The 16035-nt window shown below is 36.5% G+C and overlaps 1 protein-coding gene and 1 long non-coding RNA gene across 2 annotated transcripts; one reads left to right on the forward strand and one right to left on the reverse strand.

Annotated features, from left to right (window-relative positions):
* Positions 1-6426: 6426 nt before the first annotated feature.
* Positions 6427-7615, reverse strand: LOC107789050 (uncharacterized). Its single transcript, XM_016610820.2, has 2 exons — positions 7446-7615; positions 6427-7053 (listed from the first exon to the last, which is right to left on the reverse strand). The coding sequence occupies exons 1-2, from the start codon at positions 7539-7541 to the stop codon at positions 6625-6627; spliced, it is 525 nt and encodes a 174-aa protein (XP_016466306.1). The 5' UTR covers positions 7542-7615; the 3' UTR covers positions 6427-6624.
* Positions 7616-13130: 5515 nt separating this feature from the next.
* On the forward strand, positions 13131-16013 carry LOC107789073 (uncharacterized). The gene is made up of 2 exons (XR_012701471.1): positions 13131-13486; positions 15545-16013. It is a non-coding gene; the product is annotated as an uncharacterized LOC107789073 (long non-coding RNA).
* Positions 16014-16035: the final 22 nt, after the last annotated feature.

A 16035-nucleotide genomic window follows, 5' to 3' on the forward strand; every position in this document is an offset into this window, starting at 1 on the left:
TAGATTTGAGCCGTCCGGAGGTCATTTCACTCGAGAAGTTCATTTTTGAGTAACGGTCTATTTTTTTGAGATAAGTATCTTGCCTAACTTCGTGTGGGGAACTACCCCTTAGGATTTGAGTCTTCTATGCTAATTGTAGTCCGTGTACGCGAGGTGACGAGTACATGCCCGGACTTATTTGTGGAAAATTGGCCTTTAAGGATTCTTAGGTCCTTGTATTCATTGAATATGCAGTTGTTCTCATTATGATTACGTTTCTTAATTTCCTGTTTGACTTCTACCTGCTTTAATTGGAATTAATTGCTTCATGATCCACTTTTGTTGTTCATTTGATTTATATGTGCCTTAACTGAAATTATATCTCTTCTATTATCATGTTGTCTTTTTCCTAACTGCTTATCTTTACCTGAAATTATAATTATCTCTTCTGTAATTGTTCATCCTTAATTGAGGCAAATGATTATCCTTATACTGCGTCCTTAATTGGAGTTAGATATCCTATATTTTAGTTGACTTGTCTTTATTTGGAATTATTCGTCTTGTGTTAGCTCCCTCGTTATCGAACTGTACATTGTGGACCGTTGTTACATAATATTTCCTTTCTTATTGAGCTGTTCTTATTATGACTACTGTTCTCTATTGTGGCTACTCCTTGTGAATTAGTTTCCTCTGTTTCCTTATGTTCTGGAATATCTGAGTTGACGTATTTGTCGTATCATTGTATTATTGTCATTGTTGTTGTTGTACTTATTGTGGTTATGCACGAGGTCTATGTCGTGCGGTTGTTGTTATTATGATGCACAAGGTTTCTGCCGTGTGGTTGTTGTTATGGGGTTGCACGAGGTTTCTGTCGTGCCATTGTTACTATTGATATTTGCACATGCGACATGACGAGACTGGCTATATATGTATATATATATATATATATATATATATATATATATATGGGTTACGCATGTGGCGAGACAAGGTGGGAATATTATTATGTACGTGTGGCGAGACAAGGCGGGTACTTACTTTATTATTACACACGTGAAAAGACAAGGTGGGCTATGTCAGGGATTGATTTGTGATGGCCTGGGGGCATTCTTGTTGTTGATATTGTGTAGTGGTACACTAACTTGTGTGAGCTTTATCTTGTGAAAGCTGTGAGAAAATATTCTACGTGTTGTCCGTTCTTTTTCCTTATGCTTATTTGCCGGTATGGACTATGTTAGGACACTTGCACAAGCATACACGTAGTTAAGTACTCTTATCGGATAAGAGGTGTTCTTGATATTGTTGAGCATATATGCTCACCCTTGCTTACTTACCTTCTATGTGAGAATGGCTCTATTGGCACGTGAGTCGTCAGTGCGGTTATGAGGTGTTATGAGGACACAGGATGCCAAGTGTTAGGGTTCAGGTATTGATACCCGTGAGTTGTGATTTGTTCGAGGTTCGGTACCTCATGGAGTTTGTTGACTAAAACCTGATGTAAAAGCGGTTGTAGTTGCTGAGTTATTAATTGTCCCTACTGTATTTGTGATTTTAGATTTAGGTTGTGTTCCATTCACTTTTCTATGTCATTTTTATGGTATTCTGCTGATACTTGGTGTTTCCTTTCTTATTGCCATTACTGTATTATGAGCCATATTGCATAGTCTTTACATAAATATCATATTTTTGATGTTCATATACTTATACTTGTTCAGTTTATTAGACCAGTGGGTGTATTGACTTTTTTCTCGTCACTACTCCACCGAGGTTAGTCTTGATACTTACTGGGCACCACTGTGGTGTGCTCATTCTACACTTTTATACATTTTTGTGCAGATCCAAGTATTTGTTCGTTAGTAGCTGTGAGGGTCGTTGCCGTGGAGACTCAAGGTAAACTTGTTGCTGCGTTCGCAGGCTTCGGAGTCTCCTTCAAGTTTTCGTTTTGCAATCCTTACGGGATGCATGGCACGCGGAGTTTGAGCGGCTGCGCCATGGCACTATGTCAGTATCAGAGTATGCCGTGAGATTCAGTGATTTGGCCAGGCATGCACCTTCTTTGGTCGCCGCAGTTAGAGAGCGTGCTCGTAGATTCATTGAGGGGCTCAGGACTGATATTTGATTCAGCATGGCTTGGGAGTTAGAGTCGGATGTTTCGTTTCAGCAGGTGGTAGGGATCGCTCGCTGAGTGGAGGGCATGTGGGATCAGGAGAGAGAGGACAGGCGGGGCCATGAGAGAGAGTACAGGCGATATCAGGAGAGAGAGGACAGGTAGGTGAGGAGGCCTCGTAGACCATAGAGATCTACTGGTACTTATTTTGGAGGCAGGGTACTACATGGTAGAGGTTTTGTGGGTCAGCAAATTCAGTTTGCACTTCAGGCTTCACACAGTATTTCAGGTGCTCATAGGTTTCAGAGTACTCGTACCGCACAGTTCCCACAACCACGTCAGCAGAGAGGTTGCTTCGAGTGTGGAGATACCAGCCACAGGGTGAGATATTGTCCTAGACTCCGGACAGGTGTGTCACAACGGAGTATTCAGGCGAGTAGAGGGCGCCCAAGAGGGGAAGGCCTGGCCCGTTGATGTGTTTCATATAGTAGGCTTGAGGCCACTGCGCCAGATGATGTCATCCATGTATGCTTTTGATTTGTTACAGAGGGGCATCATTCGTATTTTGAATCGGTTCTGCTTATCGGGGCGAGTTCCCCTATTTGTTGTCCGGCCTATGGTTGAGCTCATGACTTAGTATCATGTTTATGTGTTTGCCCATGTTAGGAGATTATATGAGTGATAGTTGTGTCTATCTTTTGTTTCTATTCATTAGTGAAAGTTACGAGACTAGAAGTGAATTCATGTTGTCTATTATGACAGGTTTGATGAGTTTCGTGAGTAAATTGGTTACGATTTGTGATTTGATACTCTACTAGGGTGAGAGTTTAGTAAGTGTTGTGATTTTATTGGCAGAATTAAATTAGTGAAAGATTTTCATTGGTATGATATGTATTCGACTTGTGATTCAGAGTTGATGGTGAGACCCTCGCGATTTCATGTGATTTGATATGTTTGAGCCGGACTACGTGCCGCGGTGGAGAGTTATACCAGGATGAGATACTTATGATTTGTTCATGTACTTTGATTTTTCCTATTTAAATTGATTCGTATTATGGTACGGTTAGAGAGTTGTGCATGTCGGGTTTGTTTATTATTTCTCTTCTGTGTTTTTCTTTACATATTCAGTCATTTTTGTTATGTGCTTCTTAAGTTTTAGCTTGCGGGGTGTGTGCCCGGTTGTGTTAGTTGTGACTTGTTGATTCGGGTGTATAGTTAAAAGGTCTTTAGTGTTGTGGAGGTTTGAAACAAGGTTCTAACGGATACCTACCAATTTGAAAACTATTTACAATATATACCTACTAAATTAAAATTAATTACCCCCACCTACATACCCACCCATCCCAACTTTTGTTTACTCGTATGGCTTAGCTTTGCTTGATTTGGCCTGCTTTTGTTTGGCTTAGCTTAGCTTGACTTAATTTGGCTTAGCTTGGCTTGACTTAATTTGGCTTTGACTTGACTTTCTTTGGCTTGAATTGGCTTGGCATGACTTGAATTGGCTTGATTTATTGTAGCTTAGTTTGACTTTATTTGCGTGAATATTAAAAAAAAAAATGGATAGGCAGGAGGGGAGAAAAGTGATCGGCAGGGGCGAGTAAATATTTTCCCTGCATGGATATTTGCTAAACTTCCCCATTTATTTATTATATTAATTTCAACACTTATGTTTGTTAACTAGTTGATATTTATTAGCTGCTTTGAATCAATTAAGATCGAAAAAATCTATTTACGGAGTATTCATTATAGTAAACTCCATAATAATTGCGGAGATGGAATTATACAAAAAGAAAGGGGGGGAAAAAAGGCATGTGGCAATTTGTTTGCATTCCCACAACATATAGCTAATTATTTTTCATTAACCCTCCATACTCTCCATAATTTGAAATAGAACTCATTATTTTCAATAAAATTAGAAATCAAGATTTTTTAATCGTCCAATCCACGGAAACTTTGCCCACCACCCAAACCTTGTCCACCGCCAAAACCTATATCGCCGATTTGACCCCCGATGCCTACGCCGCCGCCGCCTCCGATGGAAACTGATCCATCTCTGCCAATGCTTCCGCCTATCCCGATGCCTCCACCGCCGCCAATTGACCCAATTCCAGGTACAGTTATTGAACCCCCACCACCAATACCTCCTCCAATGTCTATACCGTCAGGACCAACATGTCCTCCACCGCCGCCTCCACCGCCAAATCCGCCGGTAACTTGTGGAATGTTATCGGGGAAACCTAATCCGATAAGCTTTCGAGCCGAAGTAGTATATATTAGAGTTCCCAAAATCAACAAAATCATGAAATTTGAAGCCATTTTTGTATGCGTTACTATAAATTGAAAGAATAAACTCTTTAGTGAGCTAAAGAAGATCCTTCGTTCGGAATTGAGTGATCAACTTAGCTGCATACAGTAGCAGGTTTAATAAATTACTTTTATGAACATGTTGCAGAAATGACCAAGTATGGAGAAATATATAGTACAGTACTGAATTTACAACAAAATGAGTTCAATTTATGGATGTATCGAGTATGCAACTGCAGATTAAAAGAGGAAGACGAAACTGAAATTTTCACCATTAATTGCATGTGTAATAAATACGAGAGTTTTTGCATTAACACTTGATGAAACAGATCAATTTATTAAGGATGCATTAATGAACAATGGCATTCTATTTGTAGCACGTTTCAGATTCAAGTTTCTACTGGGTGTTGTTTGGTTAACCTTTTACATGCTTGGAGTTCAAAAAATTGAAAATAAAATTATAAGAATCTGATAGAAGAATATATCGCTACGAACTATGGTCAAACTTACATAATTTGCAAACTTTGTTCCCCTCATGTCGAGAAGTAATAAATATTATTTGAATGTATTAATTATTACTCCGTGCTGTTAGGATCGGGAACATGTAATTTAGCCAAATAACGTTATAATGACAATAACAAAGACAATGCAAGTTGATAATAACGACAATTAAACTAGATAAAGAAGACATCAATTTAACGTGGTTCGATCAGTGTGACCTACGTCCACAAGCGGAGAGGAGCAATTTCACTATATCGATAAGAGTACAAAATTAGAATAAATACTCTAATTAATCCCAAATACCCCCGAGAGAATAACCTCACAAGATCACTCCAAAGAAAGAGTTCACACAAGTGTTTCCCAACACTTAACTCTCGTACAAAACACTTTTCATAAAAGAGGAAAGGAAGAAACAAGAAATAAAGACTCAAATCTTGTTGGTGTGTTTAAAATAAACTAATGTCATTTTCTTTTATAGGCAAAAAAGTCTTGGCCTCTTAGTTGTAAAAGAAAAGATACAACTTGTGCAAATGATATCCACCACACAATGCAATATTTTTGGGTCCCAAAAAATATTGTCAACAAAGTCTACACTTTGCAAATATGCTTATGCTTATGTGAGATGGACTCCTTTAGCCAAAATATTTGCCATATTAAACGTATTGTTTGAGTCTTGGATTGGACTTTGGGAGAACCTTTCAAACATCACATTTTATTTTTCTTAGTGGGTCCACTCAACACAAACTTAAATGGGGTATTTTTAGCCCGCGTTAGAAACTATTTATATTCGATAGCCAAAAAAATATATAAGATTTATATAATTTTTATATATAACATACAGAATATATATATATATATATATATATATATATATATATATATTACATATTCGTTGTCATTACATATTTTTCTTTTTTTAAATTGGGAAAATGCATACTACATACTAAATATATTGTTCCCTTATCATAGTACAGTCCTCTCCCAACATTACATTGGAGGTCAATTCACATGCCAAAAATGTTCTTTTATTTCGTTAGTGCCGATAAATGTAAACAGCCATAGATAAAGTTTTAGAATCCAACTTTCTACGAAGCCATCCATGCTAATACTCGCACCCGATTAGCAGAGGCCAATTCAGATATTGATTATTGAGTCACTGAATACTGATGCCAACTAATAAGTTGGGTGAAAAGGCCATATATATATTCGAGTAATTAACAAAGCCCTTTACAGTTTCTTGACGAGCAAAACAAAGATCTCCCAGTAAATAATTAACTAAATACTTTAGGTATTGTGTGCTTGTATCGACATATCCAAATTGAAAAACAGTTGAGCTATTCATTATTGCACTTGCTGTGATCAATAACAGTTTGAAATGAAGGAGACAAGTATTCTCTTTTTTAATAAAAAGCTACAACCCCACCGAAAAAGGGGGAAAATGTTTCTGAATTATTGTAATAATGTTATAACGTACGAGAAAAAAAAAACTTAATTTAAATGCGTAAAACCAATTATGCATGCATGCCATTGCAAAATTGGAAGATGATCTAGGAGGAAGTTTATTACTCCTATATTGCCAATTGGAGAAACAAAAGTTAAATAAATTAAACCTCCACAACAAAGAAGAGACACAGATAGATGGAAAAGAAAATTAGTTGAAAAAAGAAAAAGACAGTAGTCACGGGCATGTCCCAATTTATTACTGGAGAATTGATGAACAAAAGCTTAGGGTTTCAAGGTATTCCAACTCCTCCATAGCCAGCACCAGAACCTTCCCCTTCACCAAATCCAGTGCCATCAGCTCCGCTCATACCACCACCACCTCCACCTCCACCTCCTCCTCCTCCTCCTCCGCCACCATCTCCGCTGGCTCCTGTTCCAATACCATAGCCATAACCACTCCCACTACCGTAACCCGAACCATCTCCCATTCCTCCGCCACTTCCTCCGCCACCCCCACCTCCATATCCTCCACCACTACCACCATCGCCATCACTACCTACTCCTTCACCAAACCCTTCCCCAGAACCATACCCGGAACCTTCACCACCACCCCCACCAGAGCCTCCACCGCCACCATAAGCAGCAGGATGGTAAAATGACTTCTCTTCCCCAAGCGTGTTCCTCGAGCTTACCGGCGGCGGCATAGCAGAATTGATGGCCTAAAATCAAATCATAATTAAAAAAACTTTAAACTTATTTCATAAAATTCATATACTAATCAAACAAATAGCCTTGCCTTCTGAAGTATATATATGAATCAATGAAATGGGATAAAGAGAAAAAAACTAATTCAGGAAAATTGAGTTCAAATTGGAAAATGAAATGATCGAAAATAGGAAAATGAGATGAATGTAAGTACAAGAGGAAAAATCTGATATTGAAGAGGGAGTTAAATGTAAATAAGTTTATCATAATTTACTTACTCATTCGAACTGCCTCAACCAAATTCTAAAAATAAAAAGTATAATTGGAACCTTATTAGTGATAATTATACAAATTACTATATTCTTATTTATATAAAAGACAGTAACTTTGGTTTCAATTTACGTACCTTGGTGCCGGCCCCGGAAGACAAAGGCTGCATGGCACCAAGAAAGCAAAAAAAAGCACATAGAACCAAGAGAAGGAAAAGCTTAGAGTTAATCATCTCTGAATTAGCTGGGACTGAAACGAGGAGAAAAAGCTCGTTATTTTTTAGGCAACGAGAAGTGAAGCTTACATCATGTATATATAGAGGTAGGGAACACAAATATGCTAAGGAAAATTTAAGTCTCAAGGAGCGGGACAGTTGAAAACGTTAAATATTTTCAATTGATGTTGTGGTGCAGGTTGCATTATAATTTTCAATTAATACATGCAGCTAAATTTACGGTGAATCAAATGATGATATGATTCTCACCTCTTCCTACGGTATTGGCTTAGAATTTCGGGCCTCTTAATTATGTCTTCTCTATATTTTGTTCTCTTTCTATGTTCATCTCTTTGATGATAAGTTTAACTTCCCTATTATTAGTATTTGCAATACTAAAATATCGATTGATTGCCAAACAGATTAAACAAAGACGAACAAGAAGAAGAAGAAGAAAACAAAACCGTGGTTGTACTTTTTCTGGATAGTACTTTTATTAATTGGAAGGTCAACATTGTACTACTCCATGTATCAACCATTTTCTCCTCGTGTATTGCTTCTAGATTGACTTCAAATTTCAAGCGACTGTAGTAGATTACTATATATTGTTTAAGTGTTTACTGCTTTAGAATGTTATAAAGAGTTGGTCATGGCATCCAGACCAATAATTTATGGATTTAAGGAAATAGTGTAAACTTTTTTCACATTGGAGTCAATGTAATTAATCGTGAGATTGCTGTGTAAAAAAAAGATAATGATGTCGTTTATATTTATCGATTAATAAAACATGTACTACAAAAGAAAGACAAAATGCGAGTTCTTGAAGTTGACACTGCTCAGTGACTAAGAGCCCGTTTGGATTAGCTGATTGTAAATAGCTGATAAGCTTGTAGTGCTGAAAAGTTTTTTTAAATGCTGAAACTGATTTTTAAAATAAGCATTTACGTGTTTGGATAGAAGTGTTGAAACTGATAATAAGCAGTTGATGTGTTTGATTAAAAAATGCTGATAAGCTATTCTTTTGTTAAAATGACTAAAATACCCTTGAATCTTTTTCAAAAGATTATAAATTAAAAATTTCTTTGTAAAGAAAAGAATTAATAACGAATATGGAATGAAGAGAAAATTAAGAAATTTATTTTGGGAAAAGTATTTTGTGAATTAGAAAATATTATTAAGGATAAACTAGTAAAAGTGTTGGTCAAACTAAAAGTGCTTATAAGTTGAAAAACCATAAGTTGGGGGTGACCGGCTTATGACTTATGGCTGATTTTAGCTTATAAGCACTTGGCTTATAAGCACTTTGAGTGTTTACCAAATGCGTAGATAAGCCAAAAGGTGCTTATAAGCCAGTTTGATCAGCTTATAAGCTTAGCCAAACACCCTCTAAGAAGATAAATTGTAATATATATCACTTTTTACTACTCCACTAGCTTTCGAACGTGTTTTTATTTATTTATTAATTAAAAATCATTCACGTATCCAAACTGTACTGATTTGAGGTGATGGGGATTTAGCCAGACACCTATTTGTCTATAGAATTATCCAAATAAATATTGTTAGATAAAAACAAGGGGCGAGAACATCCAGTTGTTTATCTTATTGATGCGGCGGAAACCGTTGAACTCACCACCAAAAGAATTATCCCAAATTAACCTTTGAATCACTAGGAAACAAAGTTAATCTTTCACCAATTAGATGTCCTAACTTGTGTGTGTTTTGCTTGAAGAAAAGATTAGTCATAGAGAAATTTAGCCAGACACCTATTTGTCTATAGAATTATCCAAATAAATATTGTTAGATAAAAACAAGGGGCGAGAACATCGAGTTGTTTATCTTATTGATGCGGCGGAAACCGTTGAACTCACCACCAAAAGAATTACCCCAAATCAACCTTTGAATCACTAGGAAACAAAGTTAATCTTTCACCAATTAGATGCCCTAACTTGTGTGTGTTTTGCTTGAAGAAAAGATTAGTCAGAGAGAAAATTCCAACGCTAAAAAAAAGGTTATGTGTTTTCTCTTTAACATAAATAGACAGAGTAATAGCGGTTAAGGAAGATAACCCACCACTCCTTTTTTTGCACGTTTATTTTAGTAGAAATTTGTAATTTAGTAGTAACGTCTCTTAACCTCTGTTACTTATCTCTCCTAACCGGGTCGGGTCAGCCCACATGTAGCGACCCACGACCCATAGCCCAACAAATACACTAAGGATGACATAAACCTTAACCTTCGAAATGACATGAAAAATAAGAGAACTCATTCTTATAGAAAAAAAGAAAGCAAAACATATTAGGAACGAAACATAAGGCAAAGACGATCTACGAAACCCATTAGGCAATACTCAAGGGAACGAGATCAGATTTGAAGACTAGCAAATCCCATTTTTAATCAACAATAAGCTGCAGTGCTAAGTGTTTCAAATTAACCAACCAAAATGAAATTTGAAACACCAAATCTTGGATATTTTTCCTACTTTTCTATCTATACTTAATTAGTGATAAAATTTATCTCAATTTCCCATATTAATTAGATACTGCAAGCCCAACGTTGCAGACCTTAGCTTGCTGCTGAGTGGTGCAGCAGCTAAAAGTCCCGTCGCTATTCTCAGCGTATGAATCATGATCACTTGTGCTATCGGCATGATGAACTATGGGACAAAAGCGTATTATGTTGGGAAAATAAATATATCCCGCCCAGAAATAATATCCACTGTAAATAATAATAACACAAGAGAGTAACAATAATATCAAATTTTTTAATGAGATAAAATTCAATACCCGAGCGGACCAATATTACAACTTAGTAGTGTCAAGAGACTACTACAACTTCGAAAGAAATAACACTTTTTATTTTAAAATACCTCAATACAATAATAATGTTACTCACTATTTATCTCAGAGACAACAATCTGTGGATTACTCTCACTACTTTGCTTTCTATTTAGCTTCTCTTTGTTTTTTTGGTGTATTAAACATAGAGGAAAGCATCTTTATTTATAGGCAAAATTGCCAATCAAATTTGCCCATTCAACAATTTGCAAATTGTTGAATCAGCCGCCCAACTTGGCTTCAGCCGCCCACCTGCTTCTTCAACTTTTCAATCATTTTCTTTGTTTCATTTTTGGGTCCCACAAATCTCTCCCTTAATTTTGATTTTTCTTTTTCAATCCAAGACTTGATCTCAATCTCTGAAAATCTTCAAACTTAAGAGGCTTTGTAAAGATATCTGCAGCCTAATCATGAGACTTCACATATTTGAGTTTGACTTCTTTCTTGTCTGGTGGATTTTAACTTCATTGTTGATGTTTTTACCATTGCTTCTTCCTCTTCCATGACTGCTACGGCCTCGCCCCCGTCCATTCCCTCGATAGCTCTTTTCACCTGCATAATCCTTGAAGGATGCCTAAGTTTTAAGAAGTTGCTCTAATGGCACTTCTTGTCTCCTTTTGATCTTTTCTTCGTGGACCTGTAAAGAGCCCTCTAATTGCTCTACCAGCATAGAGTCTAAATCTTTAGACTCCTCAATAGCACACACCACAAAATCAAATTTAGGTGTTAAAGTGCGAAGGATCTTTTCTACCACACGGACATCTTCCATGTCCTCCCCATATTTTCTTAATTGATGTACAACAGCCTTCACTTTTGAACAATAATCCGAAATGCTTTCGGATTCTTTCATTTTTAAAACTTCAAAATCAACCCTTAGAGTTTGAAATATTACCTTCCTCACCTTGTCAACTCCTTGAAGAGAATTTTATAAAATTCCCCAACCTTCCTTTGAGGTGGCAGCATCTGCCACCTTCTCAAACATGTCATCATCCAAACATTGGTGGATGAGCGTGGGGGCTTGTTGTTCCTTCTTTCTCGTCTTTGCCAAGACATCTTTTTCATTTTGAGGCAGAGCTTCCTCAATATCGGGTTTTGCATACCTTCTATCTATGATTTTTCACACATCCTGAGAGCTAAGAATGGCTTTCATACGTAGACATCATTTCTCATAATTATCTTTTGTGAGACGGGGGTACTGAAAAGACAGTGTACCATTATTTTCTATGGCTCTGATACCACGTTGTTGGGAAAATAAATATATCCTGTTCAGGAATAATATCCACGGCAAATAATAATAATACAAGAGAGTAACAATAACATCAAATCTTTTAACGGGGTAAAATTCAATACCTGAGCGGAGCAATATTACCACTATAATATTATAACTTAGTAGTATCAAGAGGCTACTACAATTTCGAAAGAAATAACGTAACACTCTTTATTTTAAAACACCTCACTATAATAATATTGCCACTCACTATTTATCTCACAGACAACAATCTGTGGATTACTCTCATTGCTTTGCTTTCTATTTAGCCTCTCTTTATTTTTTGGTGTATTAAACATAGAGGAAAATATCTCTATTTATAGGCAAAATTACCAACCTCTCAGCCAATCAAATTGGCTCATTCAACAATTTGCAAATTGTTGAATCAGTCGCCCAACTTGGCTTCAGCCGCCCATATGCTTCTTCAACTTTTCAATCCTTTTCTTTGTTTCATTTATGGGTCCCACATATTATGCTTTTGGGTTAAGTCAGACGAGAGATTCTTTTTAACATAGTGTAACACTGGTCGTTTTAAATCAAGTATATACGTTTTCCCCCCAAAAAATGTCATATCCCTAACAATATTAGTATACTTTTTTCTTATCAACATCTTATTATTCCGGAATTTTGTTAACACATTCAACAATTTGCCATATGACTATCATGAACCTTTAAAGGTCACTCAGGAACTTGATGGTAAGCAGGGGCGAAGCTATGTGTGATTAAGGGTGGTCAACTGAACACCTTTTACCGAAAAATTATACTGTGTATATGATAAAATATTATTGTTATAATAAAAAATATAAACTTTGAACACCCTCGCATAACCCACTAGCAAATGGTATTCAAATTTTAAAGATTCTTATTGAATTTTATGTCTCGTAAGTGTGTTCGTATTACATAAATTAAAATTCTCCAGCGACATTTCAGTCCACACATTGGAAGCTAGCATCTCGGGATAATTCACACGGATAAATGCTTCATCACACCTAGGAATTGCATTCATATTAAACTTGTCTTTAGTTGGTGAAACAAACCAATTACATTATCCAAAAATAGTATGTTTAATGTTAAAGTGTCATTATAAAAAACAAATTCCATACTTGGAAGTTAGAAAGTTAACTGGGTCGTACGATCCACTTATGATGTTCATGGATAGACACTAGTTGAGAAAGTACAAATAGCCCTCGAAGTGGATGATCCGCTTGTCTATGGTATAATTTCAAGTTTAACAATTATTATCCCTTGCTTGTCCCATAAACAATACTTTTAATTTTGTATGTTAAAATTTTGCTCATGGAACAAACAAAAGTCAAAAGTTAAAAGACCATCCTAAAAAGTGTCATATTAGTGCAATTGTTTTGCACTAGACAGGCCTTGACCCAAAATAAAGCCCTCCATGATTTCCACAAATAAAGCCCACTATCCATTATCAGAAATTTGTTCTCCTCTTCACTCCTTGAAACCTTATCCATATATAAAAATAAATAAATAGATATTCCTTGTTAAATTGCACACACTTAATGGAATAAAAAAGGACTTCAATTTTCCACCAAAATGAAGTGCCTCAGCCTTCACTCCCCAATCTTACCTAAACATTCAAGCAGCAAATACAAATGCCAGCACCGTAAATCAAAACCAGCAGCTCATAGCTTACTGGAGAAGCAGCAGTATTATTATAATGCTAAATTGTCTTGTTTCCCAAACCACCAACCTACTGGCTTTCTAAAGGGACAAAAAAGGAGTCTGTTAATTGCTCCGCTTAGGGCTGTAGATATACCTATTTCCTCCTCCTCCTTTTTCATAGCCGCGGCTAATTCACCTGCTGCTCCGAGAGACTTGTCAGTTTTGCTACAGACAAGGTTTGTTTTCATTCCTCTTTTTCTTCCGATTTTGAAGTTTAAACTGCATACAACTCCGGATATTTTATTGAGATGGATTTAAGTTATATATATACTGTGAGAATATAACTTATGTAGTTTGTGAATGCAATTTAACATGCTGCGGTAGGTAATTATTCTACTTCCCATACCATGTCAGAGTTCTTTTTTTTTTTTTTTTTTGTGATTAACTGGATAATAATATATAGAAACAAAAAGGAGAATTAAGTAGCAGTAATACAAGCAGCGGTATTGCTTCCCCTCAAATTGTCCGGAAACGAACTAGCAGACACATAAGAAGTACTATCCGAAATTCCCCTTGAAAATGTAGTTCCTAGAATGTCTGCCCACACCGGATCGTTTGCAAACAGGGGAGGAACTAGCAAAAGTTTGATTTTATCAAAAAGTTTCCTTGTAGCGGCTTCCTTAGCAAGTACATCCGCTACTCTATTTTGTTCCCGGTAGCTATGCACTATGAGAGGGTGCCCAAGTTGGTGTATCATTGACCTGCATTCATGAGTAATGGAACTATAAGTCTCATGTCCATTGTTAAGTAGTCTGATTACCTCAGTTGATCGGTGCAAATTTCTAGTGGAAGTAAGGCATTTTCCACCGCAATCTTCAGCCTCTAAATTAGTGCAATTAATTTTAGTGGTGTTAGGGATGCTTTTAATATAGCCTATTACCCAATTACCTTAGTGGTCACGGATTAACCTCCTATCCCTCCTACACTTGGATTGCCTAAGCAAGATCCATTGGTATTAAGCTTATAGAAGCCTCTTTTTGGGGGATCCCATTTGACATAGATGATGGTTTTTGTTAGTAAGTCTTGAGCTGGTATTAGTTAGAAGAGAGTACTCAGTAGTACTTATAATGCAGTTGTTGTTGTTGTTGTTATCGATACGGTTATCATTTCTTGTTAACCATAAGTGCCACGAACCGAATGGGTTGATGTCTCTCCATAGGAGATTATTGTTGTAACTGATACTAGCTTATACCAAGTGTTGTTCCAATCGTTTATGGTGAACAACGCTTAGCCAATTAAGCTGGGATCTGATGACTTGAGGATGGCGTAAAGCCAGAATCTGTTTACATTGGGGCATTCAAAGAAGATATGCCCAATAGTTTCAGCACTTGTGAACAGTTCTTTGGTGTATTTAAAGCAATTGAGTGCAGGTAGGAATTTGTGGGCAGACGTCCATGAAGGAGTCAGAGGAAGAATTTAATTTTATTTGTTGTACTAAGTTTCCAGATCCAAGAAAAATCTTTAGTTTGTGGTTCATCAGTAAGTGTATTTTTGGAGGCTATAAAGTGATATGCAGAACTTGCTTGTGGAGAAGAGACCATTAGCGTTCAGACCTCAAATAGGTTTATCCATGTGCTCGCTATTTAAAGGAATATAAGCACTCTGGATAGCATAGATCAATTCCGTGGGTAGGGTAAAGGATAGAGTATGAAAATCCCATATGCCATTTCTGAACAGTTTGCTAATCTTAATATTGATGTCAGTTAGGTTAAGAGGCCCATAAATTTGAGATCGTAAGTACCAGAATGAGGAATCCACCTATCCTGCTAGAAGTTGACAGTGTTGCCATTGTGAATGACCAATCTCATGTCTTCACTGCATGTTCACCAGCCTGTTAGAATACACTTAACATGACAATCTAAAAGCTTATATATTTACTTTGCACAAAACGAGAACTCTGTTTAAATTATAATTCCTTCCATCCAAAAAGTATTGTCAAATTGGAACTGAGTGAAGCATCTAATTCAAGTGTGAATTCGAATAACTTTTAAATTTAACTAACGGAGTGGTATATATTTAAAATTAAATTATTTGTATTTACAAGTTCTTGTATTTGAAAAATTCTTATCATTCGGCTCCTCTAAGAACAATATCCTAATATTAAGATAGGATAATGGGAATACCAAATCTTTTACAAGCATTAGATTAGAGAAAATAAAGTACACTTTGTTTTCAGTTTTTCCCAGGATAATGCGTTTGCTTATTGTTTCCTTTCTGGAAAATTGTGACGACAGTGCAGTAATGCTTTTTATGTACTGGATTGCCAACTTTGTGGTGCCGGGGATCATCTTAAAGGATCTTCAAGATGACAGTACCACTAGGGATAAGAAGACTGATGAAAAAGATCTATAAAGATAAGCGAGAAGCAGAAGATCGTTACAAAAAGAAACTGGATTTTCAGTGAGAAAATCAATTAGGGTGAAGCTTCTGGGTACCCCGTCTGCTGTTGTCAATGGTTCGTTTGAGGCGCACTTAAGTCCTGAGACTCAGTTAAAGCAAGCCGAATTGTGTGCTTCGCGTTGATATATTAATTGTATCGGTTAGTAATGTTATCTTTTAAATCAAAGTCTGAAGCATGTTTTATGAAGGAAAATCGTACTGTACAGTTGGTAGAGCAAGCTGAATGTTTGCCGATAAACTTTTGAAAGTTTTTACCACTTGGTAAAATTTGAATTACAGAAAGCAAACTGGTACTTCTTCCTAGCTATTAGCAAAGCAATCTTGA

The sequence above is a fragment of the Nicotiana tabacum genome, chromosome 2 (genome assembly GCF_000715075.1).
Source record: "Nicotiana tabacum cultivar K326 chromosome 2, ASM71507v2, whole genome shotgun sequence".
NCBI classification, from domain to species: domain Eukaryota; kingdom Viridiplantae; phylum Streptophyta; class Magnoliopsida; order Solanales; family Solanaceae; genus Nicotiana; species Nicotiana tabacum.